The sequence below is a fragment of the Oncorhynchus mykiss genome, chromosome 11, assembly GCF_057628025.1.
Source record: "Oncorhynchus mykiss isolate SJ-2025 chromosome 11, ASM5762802v1, whole genome shotgun sequence".
NCBI lineage: Eukaryota > Metazoa > Chordata > Actinopteri > Salmoniformes > Salmonidae > Oncorhynchus > Oncorhynchus mykiss.
In genome coordinates this window covers 22,082,501-22,098,094 of record NC_143032.1, presented here as the reverse complement: position 1 = coordinate 22,098,094, position 15,594 = coordinate 22,082,501, and the positions used below count along the sequence as shown (strand labels likewise).

Below are 15,594 nucleotides of genomic sequence, written 5' to 3'. Positions count from 1 at the left end.
AGCACTACTCATGCGTGTCGGTATTATAAACACTCCTTCTACAAGTCTAATGAAAGACGTGCTCAATAGTCATAGCCACTGCATTTTTGTCATCAACAACTTTTCAGACAAGGATCAAGTAGAACTTAAAGTACTATTTCCCTTTACCCCTGTGTGACGTTGCATGTGTTTGCCTTGTTGTTCCACTAACTGAAGTGCCATTGTCACTGAAGTGACATCCGTGCCTCTGCTCACCCCATTCCGGTGAAGCCACGGAGAGAACTAGTCGTTTCACAGCAAGTCTCTGCTCTCCGCGTGAACGACGATGACCAGGTTTAAAAAAAGAAATATATCGCTGTGTTACATGATCTTCGCTATTCTTCGCAAGGATACGAAATGAGCCTTTGAGAGAAAAGGTAAGATCTACTTGTTTGGGTTTCTGCATGTTGGAGGGATGGGCACAAACTTGTTGATGGTCGCGGCTATATGAAACGCCTTATGATTTGATAGAGTGGTTTCTGACAGCTGACAGGAAAAGTGTATAACTATGATAAAAATAGAGCACAGTCGATTCATTAAATAATGCTTTAAAATAAATATATAAGTACAGTGTGTATAGTTGTATGCATTTGTAATCTTCTTAATTGTTGTCCTAGACCTTTGTTTTATTTGTGCGTTTTCTGCGTGGTGTAAAGCTTGCCAATGTGTTGCGGCGGACTTGCTGTTCGGGGATATCTGTGTGATAATTGAGGCCATATGCCTCACTATAGGGCTCACTATCTAACAGAGGTCTGATAGGTGTATGTATTGCACTGCTCATAGAGCGAGCTGTGTGTGGGGAGCTGATTTCGACATATAGGATTCTTCGTTCACCTCATAAATTGTACAATGCTGATAATAACGCTACTGATTCATTTCAACATATCGACATCAACAGGGGTGCAGCGACACACTGTAAGGGAAGAATTACTTTTAATTCCAATTTTCAAACCTAACAAAAGCATTAGGTTATTAAGATATGGCCCCGTGCTACTTCTTTCCAACTTTCAGCACCGATTTTATTTGCAACGTTTGACATTTTCAATAGAAATATGTGAGTAAATAAGGGAGTTTATTGTCCAGCACAATAATTGCAAAACTAGGCCTATTGACACTCTACAGAAAGTCACAGGCCACAGGTCAGCATCTGTCCCCCAAGGATGATTTTTCAAACTTGTGAATCATACAGGCCCTAACAGACTATTTGTACTCCTACATGAGACCTCTATACAGGTCAACCATAGGGACTGGTCTCCTTTGCTACTCAATGGAGAAGAATTGAAATAGATTTGTATTCCAAACCGGCCCTAGACGTCAAAACAGGAGTAGCAGGGTCATTGATATAATTTCAGTGCTTTCTCTTTCTCTCTCCATCTCTGGTCTTGATTGTTTCTTTCTGTCCTCCGGATCATCGCCACCGCTGGAGGATTTACTGTCAGAATGGATCGAATTTTAATATAATCTGGGCCCTCCCCAAGGCTAATATCCTGACGGTGTGAGAGATTGCTGCGGACTCAATCCCCTGTAGAAATCACTTGTTTCGACTCTTGCCAGTGTCCGGTAAATTGCAGTGAAAATGCAGCTAACAGATGGAGTCTTACACAAGGTGTAATGACGTTGCTAAACTTCCAGCAACTCACACTGACTCATCAAGGTTTTTGTTGGGTGGCCGTGGTATGTGTGTGCTGTAATTTGAGCACGTCATGTATGGGGTGGAGTGCATGCTTTGCGCATCATCCCATGCCTATATTTGACAGACCTCTATACTCATATTTTCAAACCCCTCATTAATTTAACCCGGGACAGATTTGGGGGCTCAGGAGCCCCATATTTAGGCATGGAAAGCCTAAATGTTTGATTTTCATTTCCATATGTGTGCCTCTCCAAGTCAATTACCAACATCATCACAATGTTTCGTCCAGTGCGCATATTCTGTGCGCAATCTGACAAAACTCTAGCCTATGTTTACATAGCATTGAAACAGTTAGTCTATATCATTGAACTAAACCACCAAAACAACTACATTTAAAATAGTTTAATGACTGAGGTTATTAAAATTATTTGCTACCTTTAGGACCCTGCGGAACACATGTAGGCATATTGGTAGAGGTACGGGATGCAATCACTACTTTAGCTCGCATTTGGAAGAGATTGCTTATCTCCCATATCTCTCTCTCTCTGCTCCGTCCGTTAGAGTGGGAACCACTGTTCTCAGTGATCTGTCATTTGTCCTCTAAGTTTAGATACATCCGCCCCATTGAGTCTCAGACTGGTCCTGAAAGAGGACTGCGCTGGGGGGGAAATATTGAGGCTGAGTGAGCGGTTTAATCTAACGGACTCTCTAAGTGCGCTATCTCTTACCCGCCATCTCCACTGAGCAGTTTCCTGCCTAGCAGTGCAGTGTAGGGGAATGCGCGAGGGATGCGTGACGCCGGAACAGTGGAGGATATTCTCGGCAGCGCTGCTAATTGCTGTGATTCATGTTCCCTTTGAGTGCCTGTAACGAGTAGGCTATAGCGAGAGATTAAGAGAGAGAGAGATAAGTGTATATCCGCTCACAGGAGTCAAATGTCTTGGCTGTGGATCTAAGAAATGATACAGATTAAACGGACATTTTATAAAAGACAAAGGAGCCTTTGCGTTTCAAAGTTTTTTCATAGTGTTCTTTTTATTTTTCTGATGCGGAAACTGTTCCATTGCTTCCAACAATGCAATAATGGAATTGCACGTGGCAGAATGATGACCAGCGGCGCGCGGGACATAGGCTGCTGTCAAAATACTCACCTATTTGTGTTATTGTGCTGCTCTAAGAGTTCCAGACAGTGATCAGTCATTTGTTTTAAAGTGGGAGAAAATCTCCTCTGATCCCGTCTCTTCACTAAAGAGATGTTGCACTTGCACAGCGATTCCAGGAAGATTGACGTGCGCGCGGGGGGACCATTCAATCGCTGCCTCCACTCCAGACTCAGCTTGTTTTAACTCTTGGGTCATCAACTTTTAGCATCCCGTTTCTACCGAACTCATCACATTAAGATTTACACGCGCATCTTAAAGGGGTGCCTGTGGTCAGTGCTGAACTTGTTGAACACTGGACTGTGCACGGTGAATTGAGGCAAACCTACAAATGTAAGTACGCATGGGCTATTATTGAACTAAGTCTATTTTGTAGGCATGTTGTACAATTAAAGTAACTCGTTTAATTGTGGCCACCTTCGTTAAAACATTGTATGCTGTATGAAGGTAGTCTTAATAGCTGACTCATCTTTCAATACTTCCTGAATTGTAGCCTAACTTTAGTTGGAAACCCACCTATAGTAGGCTCTTATCGAAGTGTTGATTATGTCATATCTTTGAACATTTGGTATAATTTGCCATAATGCAGTCTGAATGAAGTTGAACGCGTCCATGCTCATTACTCATTTAATAACTAAAATAATGTAATGAAAACATTAATTACTTGACTCCGGTGCCCTTTTGGCAAAGCTAAGCCTACTTGTGATTTGTGGAAGCGCCCCCTTGTGGAATTGATCAATTCCGTATTAGTATTACCATTCAATATCATGAAATGCCGCTAAAAAGATACTGTCTATTCTGTATTTTTTGGGGGGGTTGTTTGAAAGGAAATATACTTCATGGTTATGCCCTGTTCAGCCCTGTCCTATCAATACACCTGCTGAAGCCCCAAGTTTTTTAGTAGGCTAAAGAATGTGAGGGTGCCAAAATAGAAGTGTTTTTTTTATACACGACAATCTATCCTGCATCCTTTTGAAAGGCTTGGTAGTTTCTTATATTCAGGGTAGTCTATTGATACGCCTAACGATATGTGTGAGTAGTTGTTTTATTCAGAGCAGCTTTATGTCCGTGCTTCACCCGTGCATTTCGAATCCAGGCTTATCCTCTGCATATTACTTGACTTTGATTAGATTTGGTAAATAATAATGATCAGTAAGAAGCTGCAGACTGAGAGCCAGTATAATGTATTTTATACAGTTGGGTTTGGTTAACATTATCACATATCATATATATTATGGCATACTATTTAAATACATTAGGGTGTTATACAGTATTTATATTTCTAATACAGGGCCTACTAACTGATTTTTACATTTTAGTTTGTTTGTAATAATAATACTATTATGGTCAAATCATTAATGTATGCCAATTTAATTTCACAGAATTTTAAAAAACAAGTGCGGTAATGTCCGCACATGGACTTGTAAGGTTAATATTAGATATGATACTAAATTATATTCTGTTCACCCATAAATTATGATGTTGATCAAATTTGGAACGAAGAGCAATAGTCATTATAATGATTTCCAGTCCACCCATGTTGACATGTTGCCAATAGTAAAACTTGCACTTGCTACGATATTTACCTTATAATTTAGACATGACCACTTTATTTTATACATTGCCTTCAAAGGACCTTGGATTTTGATAAGGCTCAATGTAACAGTATCAGCTGCTATACATGTTCATTACTATTAATGCACATGTTCTCTATTTCCAGTGGGTTACCTTGCTGGGCTTATTCTAAGGGCTAGAGGTGGACATGTAGAGTAGCCATGCAGGCATGCCACTGTGAAAGCTGAATAATATGGTAGCAGCCTTTTAGGAAAAGTGTTTTTAATAATGCATTAGGTGTTCCTATGTCGCAATGAAGTGTGTGCTTGGTGGCGAAGGGAGGCCGAGGAGAATGTGAGAGGGCGAGAGACAGGGAGAGAGAGGGTGGAGGAGTGGTAGTGGTGGTGCCTGGCGTATACTTTCTCCCTGCTGTCTAGTTTGCTACAGTACACTTCTGTATGTGGCGCAGGAGTAACAGATGCCCCGAGCTCCACACACACGACTCCACGCAGACAGCATCGTAAGAGTCACCCTGTCAAAAGTGCCCCTCTCTCACACACAAGATGCATGTGGCAGGGAGTAAGAGTGAGAGAGGAAGGAGAGTGTGAAAGCGGTGAGAGTAAGAGAGCGTAAGAGTGGGGAGGGTAAGAGAAAAGGAGAGACAGAGAGAGAGAGACCATGTGAGATGCAGCTGTGGGGGCAAGTCAAGCACGTCTTGGCAGCAGCGCTGAGGGAGTTTCTTGCCTTCAGAGGCCCGGGACCTGTCTGGCTCCAACAATCAGATTGTATTAGAGGGGGAAGGGAGGGCTGCCATGTTCCACTGCTGTTCTGCTCAAAACCTTCGCTTTGATTTCTCGATGCTCCCCTCCCCAACAGACAGAAAGCCATGCTGTTTCACCGAAACAGTTGTTAAAGCTTCATTCATTAGCTAGGATACACCACACCATGATTGAAAAAAGATCATACACCTGTATGCAAATTTTAGCCAGTGACACGTTGAAGACAGAGGAGAGGGGAGGCCATTGTGGGGATCGGCTGGTGCTGTGGTGATGGTATGCCACAGAGATGTGTGTTGGGCTCATGAAACATTCTGGAACATTAAACGCTTGGTTGTCATGTTGGTAGGGGCATGCTCCGGTTGTCTGCCACATGTTTATTTATGAGGACTGTCATATTGGCAGGTTGTTAACGAGGAAGATTAGGGATTCTGGGAAAGGAAGGCAGGCCCAGGAATCTGAGGAGAGTGAAGAGCCCTCCATGCATGGCACAAGTCTCCATGTGATGCTGGCCCAGCTCTCTCTCTCTCTCTCTCTCTCTCTCTCTCTCTCTCTCTCTCTCTTTCTCTCTCTCTCTCTCTCTCTCTCTCTCTCTCTCTCTCTCTCTCTCTCTCTCTCTCTCTCTTTCTCGTTCTCTCTTTATCTCTCTCTCTCTCTCTTTCTCTTTCTCTCTCTATGTCTCCATCTGTCTTTTTCTCTCCTGTCTATCCCACACAAGCTAGGCACATCACTGGCTTTGTTTAGCAAGAGATGGAGACAGAGAGACGTGGAAAATATGAGAGGGCACAGGGAACAGGTATAAAGAGACAAGATGAAAAGAAGAAGAGCAGGATTGTTGGGAGGCAGTGAGGTAGGAGGGAGCTGAAGAGGTTGGGTATTCATACACATGACTCAGTCAGAAGCTACTCCAGTAGTTGTAACCACTGCCAGGCCAAGCATGCATGTCTTTCCCCACTGACTTTTAAACACTCAGCCATGCTTGAGTGGCCCCAGGGACGAAATGGAAGCGGACATAAGGGAGGGAGGGAGGGGGGGGGGGTTCACAGCTTTAGAGAGAGAAAAAGAGAGAAGGGAAAGAGTTGGCGAGAGCTCTCTGCGAGGTCATATGGATCCTGTAAAACATTTATGGGTTTAAATATAAAATCAACCTCAGCATTGCCTCATTGGTAGGATCCTATGCCCCAAAAATACACTCCGTTCTATGTATGCCTTGTGAGCCAGTGAGCCGGGAGCCCAGTGTACTGTACACCAAGGATGCCTTAGAACAGGAAAGACTGAAAATACTCACTTACTGAACCGCAGAAGAGTTCATAGCCTTCATAGGACTCCATTCCATGTCAAATAGTAAGCCATTTATTTTACACTTTTGTTTGTGTATATTGCTTCATTTTTAATACCTTTTCAATTAACCGATTCAAGTTTTCATAACAATCGGTAATCGGAATTGTTGGACGCCGATTATGGCCGATTACATTGCATTCCACGAGGAAACTGTATGGTAGGCTGACCATCTGTTGCGCGAATGCAGCAAGGAGCCAAGGTAAGATGCTAGCTAGCATTAAACTTATCTTATAAAAAACAATCAATCTTCACATAATCACTAGTTAACTACACATGGTTGATGATATTACTAGGTTAACTGGCTTGTCCTGCGTTGCATATAATCAATCCGGTGCCCGTTGATTTATCATCGAATCACAGCCTACTTCGCCAAACGGGGGATGATTTAACAAAAGCGCATTCGCGAAAAATGCACAATCGTTGCATGAATGAACATCAATGCCTTTCTTAAAATCAATAGAAGTATATATTTTTAACCCTGCATATTTAGTTAAAAGAAATTCATGTTTGCAGGCAATATTAACTAGGGAAATTGTGTCACTTATCTTGCGTTCATTGCATGCAGAGTCAGGGTATATGCAACAGTTTGGGCCGCCTGGCTCGTTGCGAACTAATTTGCCAGAATTGTACATAATTATGACATAACATTGAAGGTTGTGCCATGTAACAGCAATATTTAGACTTACGGTTCCCACCCATTTGATAAAATACGGAACAGTTCCATATTTCTCTGAAAGAATAAACGTTTTGTTTTTGAAATGATAGTTTCCGGATTTGACCATATTAATGACCAAAGGCTTGTATTTTTTTGATTATTATTTTACAATTAAGTCTATGATTTGATATTTGATAGAGCAGTCTGACTGAGCGGTGGTAGGCAACAGCAGGCTCGTAAGCATTCATTCAAACTTTACTGCATTTGCCAGCAGCTCTTAGCAATGCTTGATTCACAGCGCTGTTTATGACTTCAAGCCCATCAACTCCTGATATTAGGCTGGCAATACTAAAGTGCCTATAAGAACATCCAATAGTCAAAGGTATATGAAATACAAATGGTATAGAGAGAAATAGTCGACGTGTCATAATTCCTATAATATCTACAACCTAAAACTTCTTAACTAGGAATATTGAAGAACTGGGAATATTGAACCACCAGCTTTCATATGTTCTGAGCAAGGAACTTAAACGTTAGCTTTTTTACATGGCACATATTGCACTTTTACTTTCTTCTCCAACACTGAGTTTTTGCATTATTTAAACCAAATTAAACATGTTTCATTATTTATTTGAGACTAAATAGATTTTATTTATATATTATATTAAGTTAAAATATGTGTTCATTGTTCTTTCAGTATTGATGTAATTGTCATTATTACAGATATATATATATATATATATATATATATATATATATATATATATAATCGACCTACTAACCGGTATCTGTTTTTTTTTGGTCCTCCAATAATCGGTATCGGTATCGGTATCGGCGTTGAAAAATAATAATCGGTCGACCTCTAATTGACAACATGTTCACTCTTTGAAAGCCTTTATCAACATATTATTATTTATCAACATATATTAAACTTAATCTCTCACATCCTCTAAAACCCCTTTATTTCTGCAGTGTCCCACCTTATTCTTGATGGATGGGGGGAGGAAGCAGGCGACCTGCCCCAAATAGCCCAGGTCTCACTTAAAATGCATAGCACACCCCTCTCCCCTGCTCTGCTCTCCTCTGCCAGTGACACTGGATTCAAAGTGGGTAATAATGAGAGGAAGGGCCAGTGTCTGAATTGTAGAGGGTGATAATGACCTGGCTGTTGTGATCTTTTATGTGCTCCCCTTATCTATTATCTAGCCTGGGAATCTCTGTCCCTGCTCCCTTATGTATTATCTAGCCTGGGTATCTCTGTCCCTGCTCCCTTATCTATTATCTAGCCTGGGTATCTCAGTCCCTGCTCCCTTATCTATTATCTAGCCTGGGTATCTCAGTCCCTGCTCCCTTATCTATTATCTAGCCTGGGCATCTCTGTCCCTGCTCCCTTATCTATTATATAGCCTGGGTATCTTTGTCCCTGCTCCCTTATCTATTATCCAGCCTGGGTATCTCTGTCCCTGCTCCCTTATCTATTATCTAGCCTGGGTATCTCTGTCCCTGCTCCCTTATCTATTATATAGCCTGGGTATCCCTGTCCCTGCTCCCTTATCTATTATATAGCCTGGGTATCTTTGTCCCTGCTCCCTTATCTATTATCCAGCCTGGGTATCTCTGTCCCTGCTCCCTTATCTATTATCTAGCCTGGGTATCTCTGTCCCTGCTCCCTTGTCTATTATCTAGCCTGGGTATCCCTGTCCCTGCTCCCTTATCTATTATATAGCCTGGGGATCTCTGTCTCCACTCCCCTTATCTAACCTGGGTATAACTGTCTCCACTCCCCTTATCTAACCTGGGTATCTCTGTCTCCACTCCCCTTATCTAACCTGGGTATCTCTGTCTCCACTCCCCTTATCTAACCTGGGTATAACTGTCCCCACTCCTCTTATCTAACCTGGGTATCTCTGTCTCCACTCCCCTTATCTAACCTGGGTATCTCTGTCTCCACTCCCCTCATCTAACCTGGGTATCTCTGTCTCCACTCCCCTTATCTAACCTCGGTATAACTGTCCCCACTCCCCTTATCTAACCTGGGTATCTCTGTCTCCACTCCCCTTATCTAACCTGGGTATCTCTGTCTCCACTCCCCTTATCTAACCTGGGTATCTCTGTCTCCACTCCCCTTATCTTACCTGGGTATAACTGTCCCCACTCCTCTTATCTAACCTGGGTATCTCTGTCTCCACTCCCCTTATCTAACCTGGGTATCTCTGTCTCCACTCCCCTTATCTAATCTGGGTATAACTGTCCCCACTCCCCTTATCTAACCTGGGTATAACTGTCTCCACTCCCCTTATCTAACCTGGGTATCTCTGTCTCCCCTCCCCTTATCTAACCTGGGTATAACTGTCCCCACTCCCCTTATCTAACCTGGGTATAACTGTCCCCACTCCCCTTATCTAACCTGGGTATCTCTGTCTCCCCTCCCCTTATCTAACCTGGGTATAACTGTCCCCACTCCCCTTATCTAACCTGGGTATAACTGTCCCCACTCCCCTTATCTAACCTGGGTATCTCTGTCTCCACTCCCCTTATCTAATCTGGGTATAACTGTCTCCACTCCCCTTATCTAACCTGGGTATCTCTGTCTCCACTCCCCTTATCTAACCTGGGTATCTCTGTCTCCACTCCCCTTATCTAACCTGGGTATAACTGTCTCCACTCCCCTTATCTCACCTGGGTATCTTTGTCTCCACTCCTCTTATCTAACCTGGGTATAACTGTCTCCACTCCCCTTATCTAACCTGGGTATCTCTGTCTCCACTCCCCTTATCTAACCTGGGTATCTCTGTCTCCACTCCCCCTATCTAACCTGGGTATAACTGTCCATACTCCCCTTATCTAACCTGTGTATCTCTGTCTCCACTCCCCTTATCTAACCTGGGTATCTCTGTCTCCACCTCCCTTATCTAACCTGGGTATCTCTGTCCCCACTCCCCTTCTCTAGCCTGGGTATCTCTGTCTCCACTCCTCTTATCTAACCTGGGTATCTCTGTCTCCACTCCCCTTATCTAACCTGGGTATTTCTGTCTCCACTCCCCTTATCTAACCTGGGTATAACTGTCCCCACTCCCCTTATCTAACCTGGGTATCTCTGTCTCCACTCCCCTTATCTAACCTGGGTATAACTGTCCCCACTCCTCTTATCTAACCTGGGTATCTCTGTCTCCACTCCCCTTATCTAGCCTGGGTATCTCTGTCTCCACTCCCCTTATCTAACCTGGGTATTATTGTCCCCACTCCTCTTATCTAGCCTGGGTATAACTGTCCCCACTCCCCTTATCTACCCTGGGTGTCGCTGACCCCCCTACCCATCTTTATCCAGTCAGGCCTACCCTACTGAAACAGGCCCCTGGTCACCTCCAGCACTTAGTAATAGTATGTCTATTAATGGCATAGAGCTTCAGTGCCAAGATCTCTACTGGATATCTGGATTAATTTTACCTTCCCATGTCTCCTCAATTGACATTCCTACTTTTTAGCAGTGAAGGTCTTCCCCCTCTTCTTTGCACCTCTTCACCCTTCTCTCCTCACTCATTTTGTCTCCCACACTCCCCCTCGCTCTCTCGCTTTCTCTGTCTCTATCTCTCTCTCCCTCTTCCACTTTGGCCTTGTGCTATCTCTTTTTTCTTCCTCTCCCTCTCTCTCTCTCTCTCTCTCTCTCTCTCTCTCTCTCTCTCTCTATCTCTTCTCTCTCTCTCTCTCTCTCTCTCTCTCTAGACCCAATTCAATGCTGGCTATATGGGTAGAAGTGCTCCATAGGTTAGACATTTGGGTCAGTACTGCCATCTGACCCAATTGGTTGGAGAATGTAATTGTTTATCAAAATAAAATATGACCAGATATTGTACTTTTACTGTAGGTATAAGATATTACTGTATTCCTTTGCAATAAGCTATGAGCTAACTAAAAATGAAAAACAGTCCTGAAAATTTTAACTTAAAGTATAGCTGATGGCATTTTCTATCTCATGGCAAAATAGAGAATAAACAAGCAGAAGTTATAGCGTTCAGCCTATCTCAAGCGTAGACAGAGAGACCTATACACAGGCTGGGCAGTGAGGCCTGTACATTCAGGCTGTAGGCGTATAGCAGGCTAATTGATCACTCAGGACTAGGTGTGTTGGGTCAGCGGGTCCATTGTCTGGGCTGACTGATTAACCAGCACTAAAACGTCCACTGATCCATCCCTCACACTGCTTCTGGCTAACGTCATCATCAATTACCTGCCGCTGCCTGCAAGCCAAGTCACTATTGGGCTGGCTGGAGAAAAAGGCTACCTGCCTGTGAAATGTGTCTCTCTTTAGTGGCTAGCGCTAGCTCAGCTAAGCTGCAGCCTTGTTTTAGTGAGTGTGTGTGTTTGGTTTTGCTATCCTTGTGGGGACCAGGAGTCAGGAAAAATACTACTTTAGGCTTTGGGGTTAGGTTTAGGGTTAGGGTTATAATTAGGGTTAGGGTTAGAATTCGGGTTAGGTGTAGGATTAGATTTAGGGTTAGAGTTAGAGGTTCAGGATTAAGGTTAGGGTTAAGGCTTAGGGTGAGGGGTTAAGGAAAATATATTTTGAATGGGAATCAATTGTTTGGTCCCCACAAGGATAGTAAAACAAAGATGTGTGTGTGCGTATGTTGTGTGTATGTGTGTGTGTGTGTGTGTGCGCGTGTGTGTGCATGTGTGTGTGTGCGTGTGTGCGTGTGCGTGTGTGCGTGTGCGTGTGCGTGCGTGTGTGTGTGTGTGTGTGTGTGTGTGTGTGGAGATATGGAGAGATACATACTGTAATCTGCATTTAGAGTATTGGTTGTTTAAAATGTGGGGACAAAGCTAACTGAGGAATATAGATCGTTAGGGGTGAGATTACTTGGGGATGTTCTATTTGATTTTGATGTATAAATCTATACACCAGATTGCTTTTTCACAGTTCTTTAGCTGTCTACTGTACTCTATGTGCAGTATGTCCAGAGATGTTATTTGAAGCAGTCCTGTCCATTTCAAATGTCGCCATTTCTTATTCAAACTAATTCCGGTCAGCTAGTGCCAGGTGGAAACGGACGCCTGCCGTTCTCTCTCTGATTCAGGACCTGGATGTTGAAAGAGATAATTGCATAGTGCAGGTCAACTGAGTTGAGTACACTTTGATATTGAAATTGAACTTTTTTCTTTTTTCAAATGTTCTTTCTGTTTCAGAAAAATACATGTCCAAATAATAGACCTTGTCAATGTTCAGAATTCCCCAAGTCTGGGATGTTGCCTCATCCCGGAATCATCATCATCCACAAAAAAAAAACATAAGGAATACAAGAACCTACATCAAACTGACACAGACTATGTGGCTTACACGTGACCTTTGTGTTATACAGTGCATTTTTTTAATGCTGAGGACTTTGAATTGCCTGTCTTTCATTTTTTGGCCAGTCGGCTGGAGTACAGAACCATACTTAAGACGAGGTGTCAGGTACAGACGTCCTTGTTGATTAGTAGAGGATTTGAAAAGTCTAAAATGCATGGACAGTAGACAGTTTTCTCCCAGCGCTCGTCACCTGCAGCTTCGTGAGTTGAACTCTCTTTCTGAGGTTGCTGTATTCAACCTGAAAGGCCTCGTGTGATCATGAGGCAAATGAAAGATGGTCCCTCTCATGATACATTCCAGGACTTTCAACAAGAAAACATTCATTTGTATCTGTGTATGAATAGTGAATAAAGATGAGATGTTTTCAGTGTTGAGATCACAACAACACTACATGTTTGGTTTATACTCAGGCAATTCATATTACCATAGCAACTGTTGTTGATATCAGTGCAGCAGTCTTTTGTCAATGCATATTGTGAAATGATATGGATGTAGGGCTTTGTTTAGACCTGACTGATCATTTAGCATGCATACCACCATCTCACCTGTTTCTAGAATGTACCTGTGCTTTGGAACGACTAACATTGATCTGATACATACAGTATGTTTCAATGGTGTTGTAACTGCCACAATCCAACAACTACACTTTGTAATCCTCCAAATGTTATATAATGCTAATGATTTACAAACTTGCATTTTAAGGGTACGGTAGATTGAAGATTTAGCTGCTGGTGTTTCTGGTTCTCCTGGGAAGGGGCATAGAAAACAAACTCATGATAAGTGAAAACCAGGGTGAGGTGTGGACTTAGTGTGAAAAGCATCAGGATATAATGCACCTTGATGGCTTTGGTTATAAAATCCCCCTTTGGGATGTACACACTCACTATGCCCATCCTGACACCCCCACATCAAGGATCTCTCCCCGGTTACACTGCCATCCGTCTGCTGATGTCAAACTCTATACCTACACAAACGTACACACACACACACACACACACACACACACACACACACACACACACACACACACACACACACACTCTCTCTCTGTCAAACTATCCCCCCACCAGGCATTCACCCTCTTCTCTTCTCTCCTCTCCTTGTTCCCTACAGACCGTGGGTGCCGTTGCCGGGCGGAAGAGAGACATGATTGACAGCAAACAAAGCTGAGCGGCCTGTCACTCATCTCTCCATCAGCGTGTCAAAAAGGCTGCCTCCTCCAGGGCTCTCGCTCTAGCTCTCGCCTCTCTCCTCCTTCACACCGACTCCTCCTCCCTCCATCCACTCCTTCTCTTTTTATCTCCTTGACGGGCCAGTCACCCCCTAACTTCGGCGTGTCGTGACCCCTCCGTTCCCGCCCTGCCGGAGAGAGAACTGTCGGAGAGACCTGAAACGGAGTACAGAGAGGACTCCAGACCAAAACAAGTGGTGTCCCCCCTCGCCCCTCCATCTCACACCCCTCGCCCCCTCCACCAAGCTGTTAACAGGAGGCTGGCATGCTGCCACAGTTCCTTAGCTCCTCTCTCTGTAAAGGTTGGATTATTTCATAAACTCAAAGGCCCAGGCCTTTCCCTCGGTTTCGCTGTCTCTCTGTTTCGGGAGAGAAGAAGAGGGATTCCCCATTGAGAAAGCAATAGCCCTTTTCTAGAGGAGACCCAGAGTGTCTGAGAGGAAGCGGCGATGCGTTTCCCTCTGGTGTTGACACTGCAGGCACTGTGGGCCAGTGTGTGCCAGACCATGCAGCACTACCCAGCCTGGGGACACTACGACGTGTGTAAGTCTCAGGTGTACACGGACGAAGGCCTCACCTGGGATTACATGGCCTGCCAACCTGAGGCCATGGACATGACCAAGTACCTGAAGGTTACGGTGGACCCACCCAACATCACCTGTGGAGACCCACCTGAGACATACTGCGCCCTGGTAAGTCCTGTTCTCTGTCTCAAATATGACTTGTACCCTTCTCTCCAATAGACAGCCCTCCGTAGTTATACAAGTGGATGCATTACAAACGAAGTAAGGGAGATATGAATGGACCAAAGTTAGAATTGCTGGTCAACTTTTCTAATATTGCACTCACTCACGCACACACACACACACACACACACACACACACACACACACACACACACACACACACACACACACACACACACACACACACACACACACACACACACACACACACACACACAGGTAACTGCTAAAATAAAGGAAACACCAACATAAAGTGTCTTTATAGGGTGTTGTGCCACCACGCCAGAACAGCTTCAATGCACCTTGGCATAAATTCTACAAATGTCTGGGACTCTATTTGAGGGATGCGACATCATTCTTCCACAAGAAATTCCATCATTTGGTGTTTTGTTGATGGTGGTGGAAAATGTTGTCTTAGGCGCATCTCCAGAATTTCCCAGAAGTGTTCATTTGGGTTGAGATCTGGTGACTGAGATGGCCATGGCATATGGCTTACATCGTTTTCATGTTTGTCAAACCATTCAGTGACCCCTCGTTCCCTGTGGATGGGGACATTGTTATTGTATGGGGGCATAGCCATGGTAGCCAAAAATAATGGCCAAATGAATGGCATGCCCAGCATTTTTATACATAACCCTAAGCATGATGGAATGTTAATTGCTTAATTAACTCAGGAACCGCACATGTGTGGAAGCACCTCCATTCAATATACTTTGTAATCCTCATTTACTCAAGTGTTTCCTTTATTTTGGCAGTTACCTGTATATAAATATATAGATAAATATATATATATATATATATATATATATATATATATATATATATATATATATATATATATATATATATATATATATATATATTATTCCCACAACATGCGTAATAAATTCAGAATCCCATATATATTCTGCAGGTCTTACCCACTCTCAGTAACGGGAACATATGTGATGGATTTCCATTTATTCTCCCCTCAAGAGAGGAGAAAGTTATCTTACATGTCGTTCTCTCACGGACCACAGTGTATTTATAATCACTGCAGTCTCTTACCGCTTACCGTAAGTACACACTGGCATGGCAATGACGTCCTGGTGTGTGTGAGATACACCCGGAATGAAAGTACATCAATGTTCATT

The 15,594-nt window shown here is 43.4% G+C and overlaps 1 protein-coding gene across 12 annotated transcripts in view; it reads left to right on the top strand.

Moving 5' to 3' along the window:
* The window catches only part of LOC110536586 (netrin-G1-like), a 262,043-nt gene continuing 246,449 nt past the window's right edge, over positions 1 to 15,594 (top strand). For 6 of the 12 annotated variants that reach the window (XM_036935171.2, XM_036935169.2, XM_036935167.2 and 3 more), the window contains exons 1-2: positions 1,767 to 3,144; positions 13,598 to 14,407. In XM_036935171.2, the coding sequence (XP_036791066.1) occupies positions 14,165 to 14,407 (243 nt within the window). In that variant the 5' untranslated portion in view covers positions 1,767 to 3,144; positions 13,598 to 14,164. Of the gene's footprint in view, positions 396 to 1,766; positions 3,145 to 13,597; positions 14,408 to 15,594 lie in introns of those variants that run through there. The other 6 variants (XM_090189735.1, XM_036935168.2, XM_090189734.1 and 3 more) reach the window with 4 other exon arrangements.